Here is a 12,691-nt window from a genome sequence, read left to right on the forward strand (position 1 = left end):
ACTTTAAGCTCTTCTTTCTGCCCACTGTGCCCCCAGGTGCTGGGTTGGCAGGTGGGGCTCACACTCTGGGACTTGCCCCTTTACCCTCTGCACACCATCTCCAGCAGGGCAAAGAGGACCCAGTCTTAGATGAGCAGCACCAGTTTTTCAGGGCACTCTTGCTTGCGCCACAGAGGTTTTCCCTGAGAAAGGTGATAATCAGAGAATTACTTCGTCTTTGACTTTCCAAACTCTATTTCTACCAGAAAAAAAAAATGGATGTAGGCAGGTTATGGAATCGGTGTAAGGATCCCTGAAGTGTTTTATTCCACCTTTTTCCTTTTAATGTTACAGTAGCACCTACTTCATTGGGACCCACCTAGTTCAGAATTGTGATCATTAAGACAGGGCAAGTGACTAGAAAGTCTTGGTTAAGCAAATTGCCCATGTAAACAAGATTAGAGGTGCCACATTTAGGCCATTTAAGTGTTTTCAAGGCCTATTTACCTCCAACTGCCACTCTGTTAACTGTACATGGTTCTGTTTTTTAAAGCCGACTCCTAAAAGACCTCTTCCCCATCAGTGCTCCCTTAGTCTCCTGTGGTTACTACATGCATGTTTATTCCCCAAGAACTAAGCACTGCGATGTCACATGGTGGCAGAATGGTGGGATAATGGTGAACACAGCCACCGACTAGGAGGGCTTATTCCTAGCCTGGCTCCCAACCACACTTAAGGTAGCCTGTCTATTGTCCCTCTTATACAGATGTGGAAACTGAGACTGAAGCTAAGTTGGCTTGTCCCCATTTACACAACTAGCAAGCAAGGAAGCCTGGGATTTAAGCCCAGACAGATTGACTGGACTATGTTAAGCCACTATGCTATATTACGTTTCTATATTCAAGCCACTAGATTAGGCCCTTAAGGGCTACAAAATCCTGCCCATAAAATCTTTCCCTGTATTAGGGGAGACATGACACCAAAGTAAATAAGGAAGATCTGTCTGGGAAAGGCTGGGCACCCAGCTGTGGAAGTACAGAGGAAGGAAAGATGAAGGAGAATTCCGAACAGGTTGCCTCCATGAGGAGGAAGTGGGATTCAGGCCCAGGGAGATGGGGGCAAGGAGCACTTTCAGCAGAAGGACTGAAGACAACCTTAGCCAAGAAGCAGAGGCAGGCATGTCCTGGATAACGTGTGGTGTGAACAGTAGGATTCACAGATTCTATCATGATTCCAGCTGGCTTTCTCTCCCAGGTAGATAAAACGTTTGAAAAAGTTACCATATATCTGAGTTGTGTTTTTTTGTTTTTGTTTTTGTTTTTGTTTTTAAAGCAACTCTAGTCTCGACTTCTGGAGCCTCACAAAATGTCCTGTTAAAAAATAAAAATATAGTTGTCAAAACAATTTGGAATGTGGTGCTCCCTGGATCACTATCTTGGACATCCACAATTAAAGTCTCTGGGGCATCCTGCAGTTAAATAAAAATGACTATTTCATTTAGTTTGCCAAACTTATTTTGACATACAGAGTCCTCTTCTGCATGTTAAGAACACTTAATGTCATATGAAAAACTTTGGAAAATGCAACTATATTTTAGATTTAAAAAGAAAAATGCAGAGATACCTCTTTCTGCTCTTATGCAGGTGAAGCAATTGGTAAATCCTGGTCCCAGACTACCTAACTGTGTCTGTTTTCCAGAGCCAAAGACTTGAGTCACCAACTATGCTCAGTCTTTGTCCATGGAGATGTCCTGTTCCCTTCTCCTGAAGCTTATGCTGCTTAGAGCTTGGGTTTCAGGCAATTGAGGCCTCAAAGGACTTCATTATTCAAGAGAGAGGCATCCCCAAGAAGGCTGTCGCATGCCATTGGAACCCCCACTGATGTAATGATTCCAAACCCTAGTCATGTCCTGGATAGTCTATGCATGAAAAATTAACAAAAAGGCCAGAGTAATTTCACAAAAATAGTATCCATATACTGATGTTTTTCTTTTCCACCTTGCTGAAGCTCAGGCTGGCTCTTCTCAACCCTAGATATCATGCAGCCCAGGACCAAATCCTATGGAATTGTCATTTTTTCCATGCACATATTCAGTCGGTGCAAGATTTACCCACTCACTTACCCCGCTGTTCCTGATTAGCTCATAATTTTTTTTTTTTGAGACGGAGTCTCCCTCTGTAGCCCAGGCTGGAGTGCAGTGGCACGATCTCGGCTCACTGCAAGCTCCGCCTCCCAGGTTCGTGCCATTCTCCTGCCTCAGCCTCCCGAGTGATTAGCTCATAATTCTTACACATGTGGTGGTTTGGGGAAGACCACATTCCATCCTCTCCAAACCCTCCCAGCTCTGCAGAACTTTGTTTTGTCTTTGTTTTTATCAAAAATGTAGAAACGGTAATGAAAAATGCATTGCCTCTCAAAGCAATAGTTTTCTGAGCTTCCGTCAAAGAACATGATCATCCAGCTGCTGGGGAAAATGGCAGAGCCACCATGGTCTTGTGATGTCCTGGCACATGGTGTTGAGAGGGTGGTGTCCTCATGGGAATCTTTATGCACTCCACTTGGGCAAGTTAGCATGCCAACGGCATTTCTGGAACATTCCAAGCTCCAGACACCCATCCCTCTCACCCACATAATGAATCTTCAGATTGCAGCACAGATATAAGAAAAACAACTCCTAAAACTCAAGATCTTCAGGCAGTTGTGCAGTGAGTTTCTCTATTAAAAGGGCCTCTGGAGGTATCTAGGCTTAGAAGCCACAGGCAGGGACCTTTTCCCATAATTTACTCAACAGCAAGGGTTCTGCCCTTGGAGTTGAGAAAGTCATGATTGGGATTTAGAGAACCGTAACGCTTTGATGTTACATGCAAAATTCTGGGTGTGGGCAACATTGGTCTTAGAATGTTCCAGAAATCCTGTGGCATGCTGTCTTGCTCAAGTGGGGTACATGAAAATTCCTCATGAGGACACTTAGCACCTTGTACTAAGACATCACAACTTCTTTTGAAGAGAGTTTCCGTAGCTCCCGTTAGATGCTCAGAGAAGTCTGTGGGCCGATGAAGGTGAAGTAGGAAAGTAGGAGAGGGCCAAACCCACCCACTAGACCCATATATCATTAATTTCAATTTTTTGCTATCATGTATAAACTTGACTATTTCATTTAAAAAAAAAAAAACAAATTCTACATCTCTAGCTTCTCTTGAAACGGTTGAGAGTATCAGTGGCTGCGAGCAGGCATTCCTGCCCAGTGGCATTTGGTGGGAGCTGAGTCACTGCCCAGGCATGCCCTTGGCATCATCACCTCCATCCTCACTTCCCCACCCAGGGGATTCGCTCACTCCTCTTCGCAGCCTGGGCTCTTGGGGTGCTGGAGTTTGCAGCCCCAGTAGTCCAAAATAAAAAGTGCTGTTAGCTATGAACTGGCACGTCAGTTAGCTTTGCTTTAGAACTTTTAATGTGGCCCTAAGTGGAGGCTTAATCTAGTTGATCTAACACAATATTTGGGTACCAAAAGACTGCTTTGATTTTTTTTTTTTTAAATTCTGGTCATTCAAATGGGATGTTTTCACAGTCCAGCTGATAAATGTTGGCTGGACCCACCAACCAAATTAGCTTTTTCCTTTGCTTTGAATCATATTGATACTGTCTGAGTTGTGTGACTATACTATAGGGAACTGCTCTTCAATGCCAGGCACGCAGAATAGATTTTGGTGGAAAGCAAATGTAGACTTGCACCTTTTGCTACAAGCTTAAAACTCCTGCTGCCTTTAGTAAAGTTGCCTGGACCTACCTCCAGCCCGGATGAAAAGATCCCTGGGGAGGCAGAGCCATGCTGGGCTGTCACACAGCAAAGATCCCCCCTTGCGCCTCCTTGCCTTTGGAGCGATAGCATCTCGAATTCTCCAGTTAAGGCTTGGATTGAAGTACTGAGCTCCTGGTTTCAGTCAAACCTAGGGCTCACTTGAATCTTAGGGGGACTGCATTTCCAACTGATCCCAAGTCTTCGGGGGTTTAAGTTGGTCTGCATTTGGCAAAAGACAACTTCCTGTTTCTAAGAAGAAAAGGCTTATGAGGGCTTACGGAAAGGACTCCAGGAGCTTTTGGGCTGCAAAACGGCTCTTGCAAAACAACATTTGGATGATTTACGTGTAAATGAATCAGAAACATGTGGATTGAATTTCCTTGTGAATACAGATGGGTTTAAAAATTAACGGAAAAAGTGTTTGGCAAAATACTTTTTGGTTTTTGTTTTAATTGAATCTAAAATGCCAGGGGTGGGGGTAGGGAAGCCGGAGGAACGTGGGGGTCTCAGGGCTAAGAGCCCCAGGTGGCCTCCCTGTATCCACTTGCAGGATTTGTGGTACTGGGATTCGTGGGGGTTTTTTTGTTTTTTGTGTTTTTTTTAAAAGGCACATTCTTCCAGACATGATCATTAGTAAACGAAGAGGGCCACTTCCTAGACACAGTTATCACTGACAAGAACATTAATTTACATTTAGATTTGCCATAAAAAGAAAACAATGACTCTCTCTGCCTGACAAGACACTCAACCGTCATTGGGAGCCAAAGACGCCTGCCCCTTGCTTATAATGGCAGCATCTCTCTCACCTTGACATGTTTCAAAGTTGCCACCCTGTTTTAATTTTCTTACAGTTATCCTTTTATTCTTCCCACCAATCACACAAAGTGTGCCACATGGGATGGTGCCTATTTAATATAAGAGCACATACAGCCCAGAGAAGTTAAGCAATTAACACAGGGTCACACAGCTAGTTTAGCAGCAGAAGTGGTGGGTTAAAAATCCCAGCAGCTAACCTCTATCAGGTCGTCACTAGGAGCTGAACCCAGGCTAAGCACTTTGCATATATCATTTTATTCACCTCTCCAATAACCCTAAGTGTTGCTGTGATTCTAGCTACAGAAGCTGAGCTTCATAGCAGAAAAGCCAGAGGTGGGACTCAGGCCTATCTGATTCTGTGTTCTCTAAATACCACCATCTGCGACCTCCTGGCTCTGAACGCTTTCAACAATTTTTGGTTACCTCAAACAGCCTTTTTTTTTCCCCCAGGATCTCACTCCAGCTTTCCCAGGCTACAATTTTCTAGGAAATATGGTCAGATCATTCCCAAAACGTTGAGTGAAGCCGTGATATGGAAGACATTCTGTAGTTTCATGCAAACCTGTCTTCTCCTCCCAGCTATGCTTTCTCCCAACTTTATATTCCCAGTGAACAAGGCCTGCTGTAGCTGGCATTTCCTTCTCCCAGCTCAAGGACCTAAGCAAAGGCATTCAAGATTTCTGCTTTGTGGCTCAGTTTTTGTGCTAATACAGAGGACGGGGAGAGCCATATTTTTTGTAGAAATTGCATGCAGTTCGGATGGACCACTTCTTTCTATTTTGGATGTGAAGGGGAGGGAAAAAAGAATGACAAACTGAAAATTCTCACTACTTTGCAAGGTTCGAAGCTGCAACTTTCGCAGTGGTATTCAAACTATGCAACTTTCCAGTTATGCCTTAAAATTGAAATCAGATTTGGAGGGATGTTTAGGATATTTTGTTCTTTTAAAGACACATGCCCATGCTGATTTATGATAATTTTTAATAAAGCACATGTATATTTTATAACGAAAACTCATTCCAGAGAAGATGAGAGCAAATTTGTGGTTAATATTCAAACAACATAGTTGTGTGTGGGTTTTTTTTTTTTTTTTTAATCTTTATTACTTTTCTCAGTGAGAAGTTTGGATGCAAAAAAAAAAAAAAAAAAAAACCAAAACCATTGACTTCTGTCTTCTCTTTCCATAGCGATATCTGGCATGATTGTTCCTCCTATGTGAAAGAATTGCCTTGAAGAATTGTATTAATGAAGAGGTTGGATTCTGCTACAGAGAGTAATCTGATACAAGTCCCAGAGTGGAACTTTTAACTCAGGCCTTTTTAAGAGGAATCACAATAACTGCAGATTTTTAAACAAAATCACCGACCTTGCAAATACTGAAATTGGAAGAGGGATCTGCAAGTGCAGAGTGTTGGTTAAAGTTGTACCTCCCAAGTATATGGGGGATATATTTATTCTGTATTGACAAAAGCAAATCCACTTTTTCTCTTTTTTTTTTAAGCTTAATTCTGCAATCATTTGTCTTTTATAAACCGTAAAGCTCTATACAAGGGACACTATAAATAAGACTTCATGTTTTAATTTATGATGTTTTTAAAGCTGTGTAAAGGAAGAATGAAGTGGTGATATTTACAAAAAAGTAAAAAAAAGAAAAGAAAAAAAGAAAAAAAAAGCTTGTATGGGACAGAATAGGAATGCCAGTTAGATTTTTTAGAAAAACTAAGGGTCGGCTTTTGCGCCTTAAAGCATATCAAATGGTAGTTAGCTCAGACAGTGCATTTTCAATATCTAACTTAACATGCCACCCCTTAGCAGTGCAAGCTTATTTCTCTCTTTTGTATTGTTGTCTTAAGTAACTGTGTAAATAAATGCAGCCTGGAAAGTTAAAACACGATGTAAGTGATCACATTTTTCCCTCTACTCGAAAATCCAGTGCCTCTAGACAGATTGTTAAAACTGCATATTTAAATCTGATCTCATTCTCTCCTTTTACTTAAGTCAGTTTCTTCTGAAGCCGATGGCCTCTCGAGAGCTTGGTGGCACACATACTGTGTGAGAATCTCCTTTGAGACTTAATGGAACAGGGTCCAGGCACAGAATTCCACACTCTGCCCTCCAGTTAACAAGCCAAAACCTCACGTACACTCCCCCATTTGCAAGTTTAAAGTTTACTCGTCCTAAATGCCGACTTCATACCTATCTTCCAAAAGTTGACAAAAGCAACGTGGCAGGTATTTCGATTTTCCCATTCAAGATACTGCCTCTATCAGTCGACCCTTACCATTTGTAAAATAATAGATTCAAACAACAGGTTAAGTGCTTTGGAATTAAGAGTTAAAGGGAACCGGGGGAAAGGAAAAGAAGGTTGAGACCTCCAAAACATAGTTTTCTGTTCTATGGGAATTTTTGCTCTCGTTATCTGGGAAGTGTTCTTAAAAATAACAGTTAATAGCAAAGATGCAGCAAAGCTCTGAGGATGCATTTGCCTGATATTTTTTTCTTTGCTCTTGTGTTTTTGTATGTAGTTATAAATACTGTAGATTTTTTTTTGTGATTTTTTTTTTGCCAAAGTTGTTGTTCTATTTATACATTTTAATGTCTTAAGACATTTTTTTCAATATCACAAAAAGATTTTACTGCATATTTTGCAAAGAAAAAAAAAGCTCACTACCTTTAGCTTGCACATACTTGCAAAGTTAATTAAAAGGCTTTTTGTTTTAAAGGCGATTTTGTAAAATATCCATATAAATAATGTATTTATCTTTCGAATTTGTACATTGCTTTTCCCTTCTTCCTCTTCCTCCCACCCCCAATTTATTTTATTGTGTATGTTTGCTATGTGAAAAGTGCGTATTTGTTTGGTCACCTACACTTGTATTAGCTGTTTCAATGTGATTTTTAAACATTTCATTTATAGTTATTTTTAGTATTGTTATAAACCATGCTTCAGTTTTTTTTAATTTCCACCCAAAAGTCATTGTCTATTTTTGTATTATTTGTAAGTTAAGAAGTTTTTTCCAATATATGGCAAAAAAAAAAAAAAAAATAGTAGCATATTATTCTTGTAGTATTTAGTTCAGTAGATTTAAAAAAAAATGTATCCTTTGCTTTGGAAGCTTACAAAACAACCCTAATGCTGTTTTACTCTATTAATATGCATGGAATCTCTCCCTTTGGAGTGACGCATTTTGTGCATTAAATTCTAGGGAGAAACTTCATAGAAATCAATGAACATACTTTCGTTCTTAAGTCTGCTTGTATATTTCCTCTGTCTTTCACATAAATATAAACCAGCAGATTGGATGCCTTAACAATGCAAATCATATTCATTTCACTTGTACATTGTAACTGTGCACCAGAACTGTCAGTCATCACTAACATTCTAAGAAAAAAGAAAAAGAAAAAAAGAAAAAAAAAAAAAAAAAACAAATCGAAAAGCACAAAAGAACTGTTTTGTTACCTTAAGACAATGTAACTTTTTCTAGTAGAGCAAGAAATCATTTACAACAATGCTGCAACTGTGCATGCCCCCATATGGATTTTGCAATGGTTTTCACTAGACTGTCAGAGTGCGATTTTTATGGGTTGGGGTGGGTGGGGGAGGGGAGTTGTGGGAGGGTAAGGGAGGGAGGAAAGCTGATTTTTCATGGTGAGAAATAATAATGACTAATAATAATTAAAAAACTGGAAAACGTAAGCAAGGTGGACGCATTGCTTCTCGGTACTCAGAAAGGTTATCTGAATTTGCGTAGTAAGCGCTGGCCTGAAGATGTACACAAGTTAAAGCCATATTTTGTCTGGTGAGCCCCTTAGCTGTTTCTGAAGGAATGAACCGTCAGTCGGGAAGGTGTCCGGCTTAGACCTTGACAACAGACGCTACCCATCTGTCAGCCATGTGAAGTGGTTAGAACTCTTCTTGAAAGTCCAAAGAGCCTTTAAAATGTGTATAATTTGTGTTTTGTTGCTTCTATTTCTATTGATTAGATGAAAAGACATTCTGGCCCTCTGATCCTCTTTCTTCTCCAGAAAAGTTTCACAAATAAAAGATGTTCCCCTAAATACAGAATATGGCTTTAAGAAGAAAATGAAATGAAGAATTAAATTAAGATTTCAGTGTTGGGGGAAAAATACAGCTTCTGGATGACTGGATTGCATAACATTGCCCTGGCCTCACATTGTACTAGGATGCAGCTTAAATGAAGTCATCTCTAAATCTACTAACCTTTCACCTTCTTATCAAAACTTTTTGAATAGACACACACTGTACAGTTCAATTGTTAGAGAACCTAACTACTGTAGAGATTGTTATAATTTTTTTTTTTTTTTTGCAAAAATTCAAGCTGTAAAAACTTTTCAACTTTCACAATATTTAATTAAAGTTACTTCCTGTCTGTGATGGCAGCTCCTAGTTGTGTATTCATTTCTCTATTTCAGATGAGCCAAAGTCCAACATAATATAAAAGGTCTGTGTTTGTAATGACTCAGATCAGTCTTGACACCCAGTGAAAAGGAATTAGGGTAGTCCTGGGACACCCTCTTTCTTATGTAGGTCCTTGGGGATTTGCTAATCTGGGATGCAAATTAAACACGCGCAGCGTACTGCTGCCCTCTGCCGGCGATAGCTGGACGTGCACATGCCCGCACTGGTCCACAGAGGAGCCAAGAGCCCCCAACTTCAGCAGCGAAGCGCTGAGATCCTCCTGTGTGATTGAATTGTGAATCCAGGAAGCGGCCAGTCTAGAACCCCTATCCTTCGTGCTACAAGTCTGAACCAAGCTTTTCACACACAGTGCTAATTAATCCCAACAAGTCTTCTGGTCAACTAATTATGTGCCCTGGCTCATTGAGGAGGAGGCATGTGTGAACCGAGCCTTCTGTGATCAATATTTTTTAACCCCACATGAATAAGGTACTTCTCCTATTGGACAGGAGTGAAACATTCCAAAAATACCAGATAGGTACATACTCATGTAAAATTGTTTCACTTTGAATTCCATCATAATCATGAATCTCTCTAAATGCACACTCAATGATTTTCCTACTTTTACAGTTTTTGAACATGATGAGGTTAATGATACTTGTAAAATGCCTCAAAAACTCAGCAAATAGGCTGTAGACCAACAGAAACTTGATGGCCAGAGCTGATAGGATGGCAGCAACACAGTCAGGTGTGGTGAGCACTGTTTCGGCTTTGGAATAAAGCCCGATTTGAGTAATGAAAGAGTGTGATATATAAGTTAGAGAAGCTGCCATCATTTTTAAAGAAACAGAATTCTTGCTGAAAAGTTTGGCCATTCAATATATGTTTCTTTTGAATTCTGTGTTTGATATAGTTTCCTATATTAGATGCAGAAGATAAAGATTGAAGAGGCCCCTCTCCTCAGGATGCACACCATCTCAGAAAACACACACTTATATTCGAATTGTGCTAGAATGGTTGGCCAGGCTGTGACAGGTGTGCCACAATGCTCCACAGAGCACAGCTGATGTCCATACCTCTGACACGCTGGCCTCTACGATCTTTAGGGGCTACCTCTTGGAAGTGCTCATTCACTCGATCGTTCATGTATTTACTCATGCCTGTAAACTTTGTGTGTTTCGTATGCCTCTGGTACTAGGCAAGACATGGTGGATACATCAGTGGGCCACGGTGATGTTATACCCACCTGGAGCTCATACTTGAGTGGGGCAAATGAACGTTAAGCAACCACTCAAATACCTGTAACAAACTAATAATGGTAATGAAGAAAGTGTCTAGAATGCTCTGAAGGTACATTGCAGCAGGATCTGATTTAACCTAAAGTGCTGGGAAAGGCTCCTAAAGTAAGTGACATTTGAGCTGAGGTATATAAGCTCAGCAGGAGCTAACCTGGTGGGCCTGGCACCTTAGGCAGAGGAAAGGAGGGAGGTGTAAGAACACTGAGCTTTGGGGCACATAAGGTACCTTTAGGAACAGAAAGACTATGTGAGTGGAGCGTGCAGATGTACACAATGAGACTTGGGCTTGGGAGTTCAATTCAGAACATGTCCTGAGCACCTACCATGTACTTGATACTGTACTAGCTACCAGGTACACTAAGCAAATGGGCCATAGTTCCTGCCTGTAGGGCCTCTATTGAGGCTTATAAACTCACAGCCCCGTATTTGTTCATAGGGGCTATGCAAAAATGAGGGGGTGGCCCAGGCGCAGCGGCTCATGACTGTAATCCACTTAGGGAGGCCGAGGTGGGTGGATCACGAGCTCAGAAGATCGAGACCATCCTGGCTAACATGGTAAAACCCCGTCTTTACTAAAAATACAAAAAAAATTAGCTGGGCGTGGTGGCAGGCGCCTGTAGTCCCAGTGACTGGGGAGGCTGAGATAGGAGAATGGCGTGAACCCAGGAGGCGGAGCCTGCAGTGAGCTGAGACAGCGCCACTGCACTCCAGCCTGGGCGACAGAGTGAGACTCCATCTCAAAAAAAAACCCAAAACCAAAACAAAACAAAACAAAACAAGGGGGTGAACTAGAGGTAAAAACAACTGGACAGTGGGAGGGCTGGGGCTACTGGCAAGTGCATGCTCTGTCCAAAGTGAGAATCCCACTTGCTCCAGGCGATTGCTCCCATGTGAGAATGAGGACGGACCCAGTGTTGCTCATCTTTCATTTCTCAAGAATGCCAAATATGTTACTAGATTATTTAAAAATTTGGCATAACATTTTCATTTTTAAAATGTTGGCAACTTATCTAAAAACAGTGTTTTAAAAACACTGGCTTGGCCAAACAAAGTCCAGAATCCCCTAGGGTGTCAGTTTCAGACTTCTGACCAAAAGATAAGTTACGAACGGTGATGTTCACACAGCCTGATTTGAGAGTCATAATGATGTGTCCTCTCCCTGAAGATCAAGGAAGACTGCAAAGAAGAGGATGCTCCAGTGGTGTTCTATAGGATAAGAGTTCGCCAAACATATAAGGGAAAGTAGGTCATGGCAGGTGCTGGTCAATGCCCTGGCAGCTGACTCTATGAGGAAAAAAAAAAAATTATTACCATAAATCCAAATAGGAATATGGAAAATTGGAATCATGTGCTTGTGAAAAAAAAAAAATCTGGTCTTCTGCAGTAGCTGTATTCAATGTGCAAGTATAGGTCAGTTTTTAAAAACAACAACAACAACAACAACTCTGTTTGCCTTGCAGAAAGACCCTTATGAATGAATCCATTTTTAAGTACACTTTCAGTGAAGTGGACCCTTTCCAACACACCATGCTCAGAGCCACACCTGCCCTAGCATGCTCCAAAATCACTCATGTCATCAAGAATTTTGCTCCCGAGATTATCTCCTCTATCTCCAGAACCATTACATTCTCTTTCCTCAATGTTACATTCAGACCAGCTTACAAATGTGATCCCATTGAGGAAAAAAAGATTTGACCTCACTTGGCTTGTAAGCTAGCCACAGTCCTCCTGCTCCTGTTAATAGCAAATCTCAAAAGAGTTATCTACGTCTGCTATTTTCTTTTCTTCATTTATACTTTCTCATTATTCATATTACAATATATGTTTATTGTAATGATGAAGAGTGGAGAGTCTTCCATGTTGTAAACAAGGGATCTCAATTTATATTTTAGAAGTATCATCTTGGTTGCTACAAAAAGAACAAGTCGGAAGGAGACAGAGGGAAAATAGAGGACATTAGGAGGCCATTGCAGTTGTCCAAGCAAGTAATGAACAGCTTGGAGTAGGAGAAGAAAAAGGAGGAAAATAGGATTAAAAAATATTTAGGCAATAGAACCATCAGGATTTGGTGACTGATTCAATGTCAGGTTTGAGGGAGATGAAAAAGTCAAGATAAAGCTCAGTTTTGTGACTGCTGGTAAAGAAATGGTTGATGTCTTTGAGCTGTTTCCTTGCTCTGGCTCTCAATAAAGAAGTCCCTTCCTCGAATTGCCTTTGCTTCCCTTCCCTCTTCCAAATATAATCCTCTTCTCCAGAGGCTTCTGTATTTACATTAGGAATGAAATTCAGTTTCCGGAGCTGGAAACACTTTGTTACTTTTTTTTTTTTTTTTAACTTAAGCATCAAGCAGTTTTATCTCTTCTCTCTGGAGAGTTATGC

At 40.8% G+C, this 12,691-nt stretch overlaps 1 protein-coding gene across 9 annotated transcripts in view; it reads left to right on the forward strand.

Annotated features, from left to right (window-relative positions):
- The window catches only part of EBF1 (EBF transcription factor 1), a 405,899-nt gene extending 396,909 nt beyond the window's left edge, over positions 1 to 8,990 (forward strand). For 7 of the 9 annotated variants that reach the window (XM_008015160.3, XM_008015161.3, XM_008015162.3 and 4 more), the window contains exon 16: positions 5,782 to 8,990. In XM_008015160.3, coding sequence (XP_008013351.1) covers positions 5,782 to 5,813 — 32 coding nt within the window. In that variant the 3' untranslated portion in view covers positions 5,814 to 8,990. The remainder of the gene's footprint in view (positions 1 to 5,781) is intronic. The other 2 variants (XM_008015164.3, XM_008015165.3) reach the window with 1 other exon arrangement.
- The last annotated feature ends 3,701 nt before the right edge of the window (positions 8,991 to 12,691 follow it).

The sequence above is a fragment of the Chlorocebus sabaeus genome, chromosome 23 (assembly GCF_047675955.1).
Source record: "Chlorocebus sabaeus isolate Y175 chromosome 23, mChlSab1.0.hap1, whole genome shotgun sequence".
NCBI lineage: Eukaryota > Metazoa > Chordata > Mammalia > Primates > Cercopithecidae > Chlorocebus > Chlorocebus sabaeus.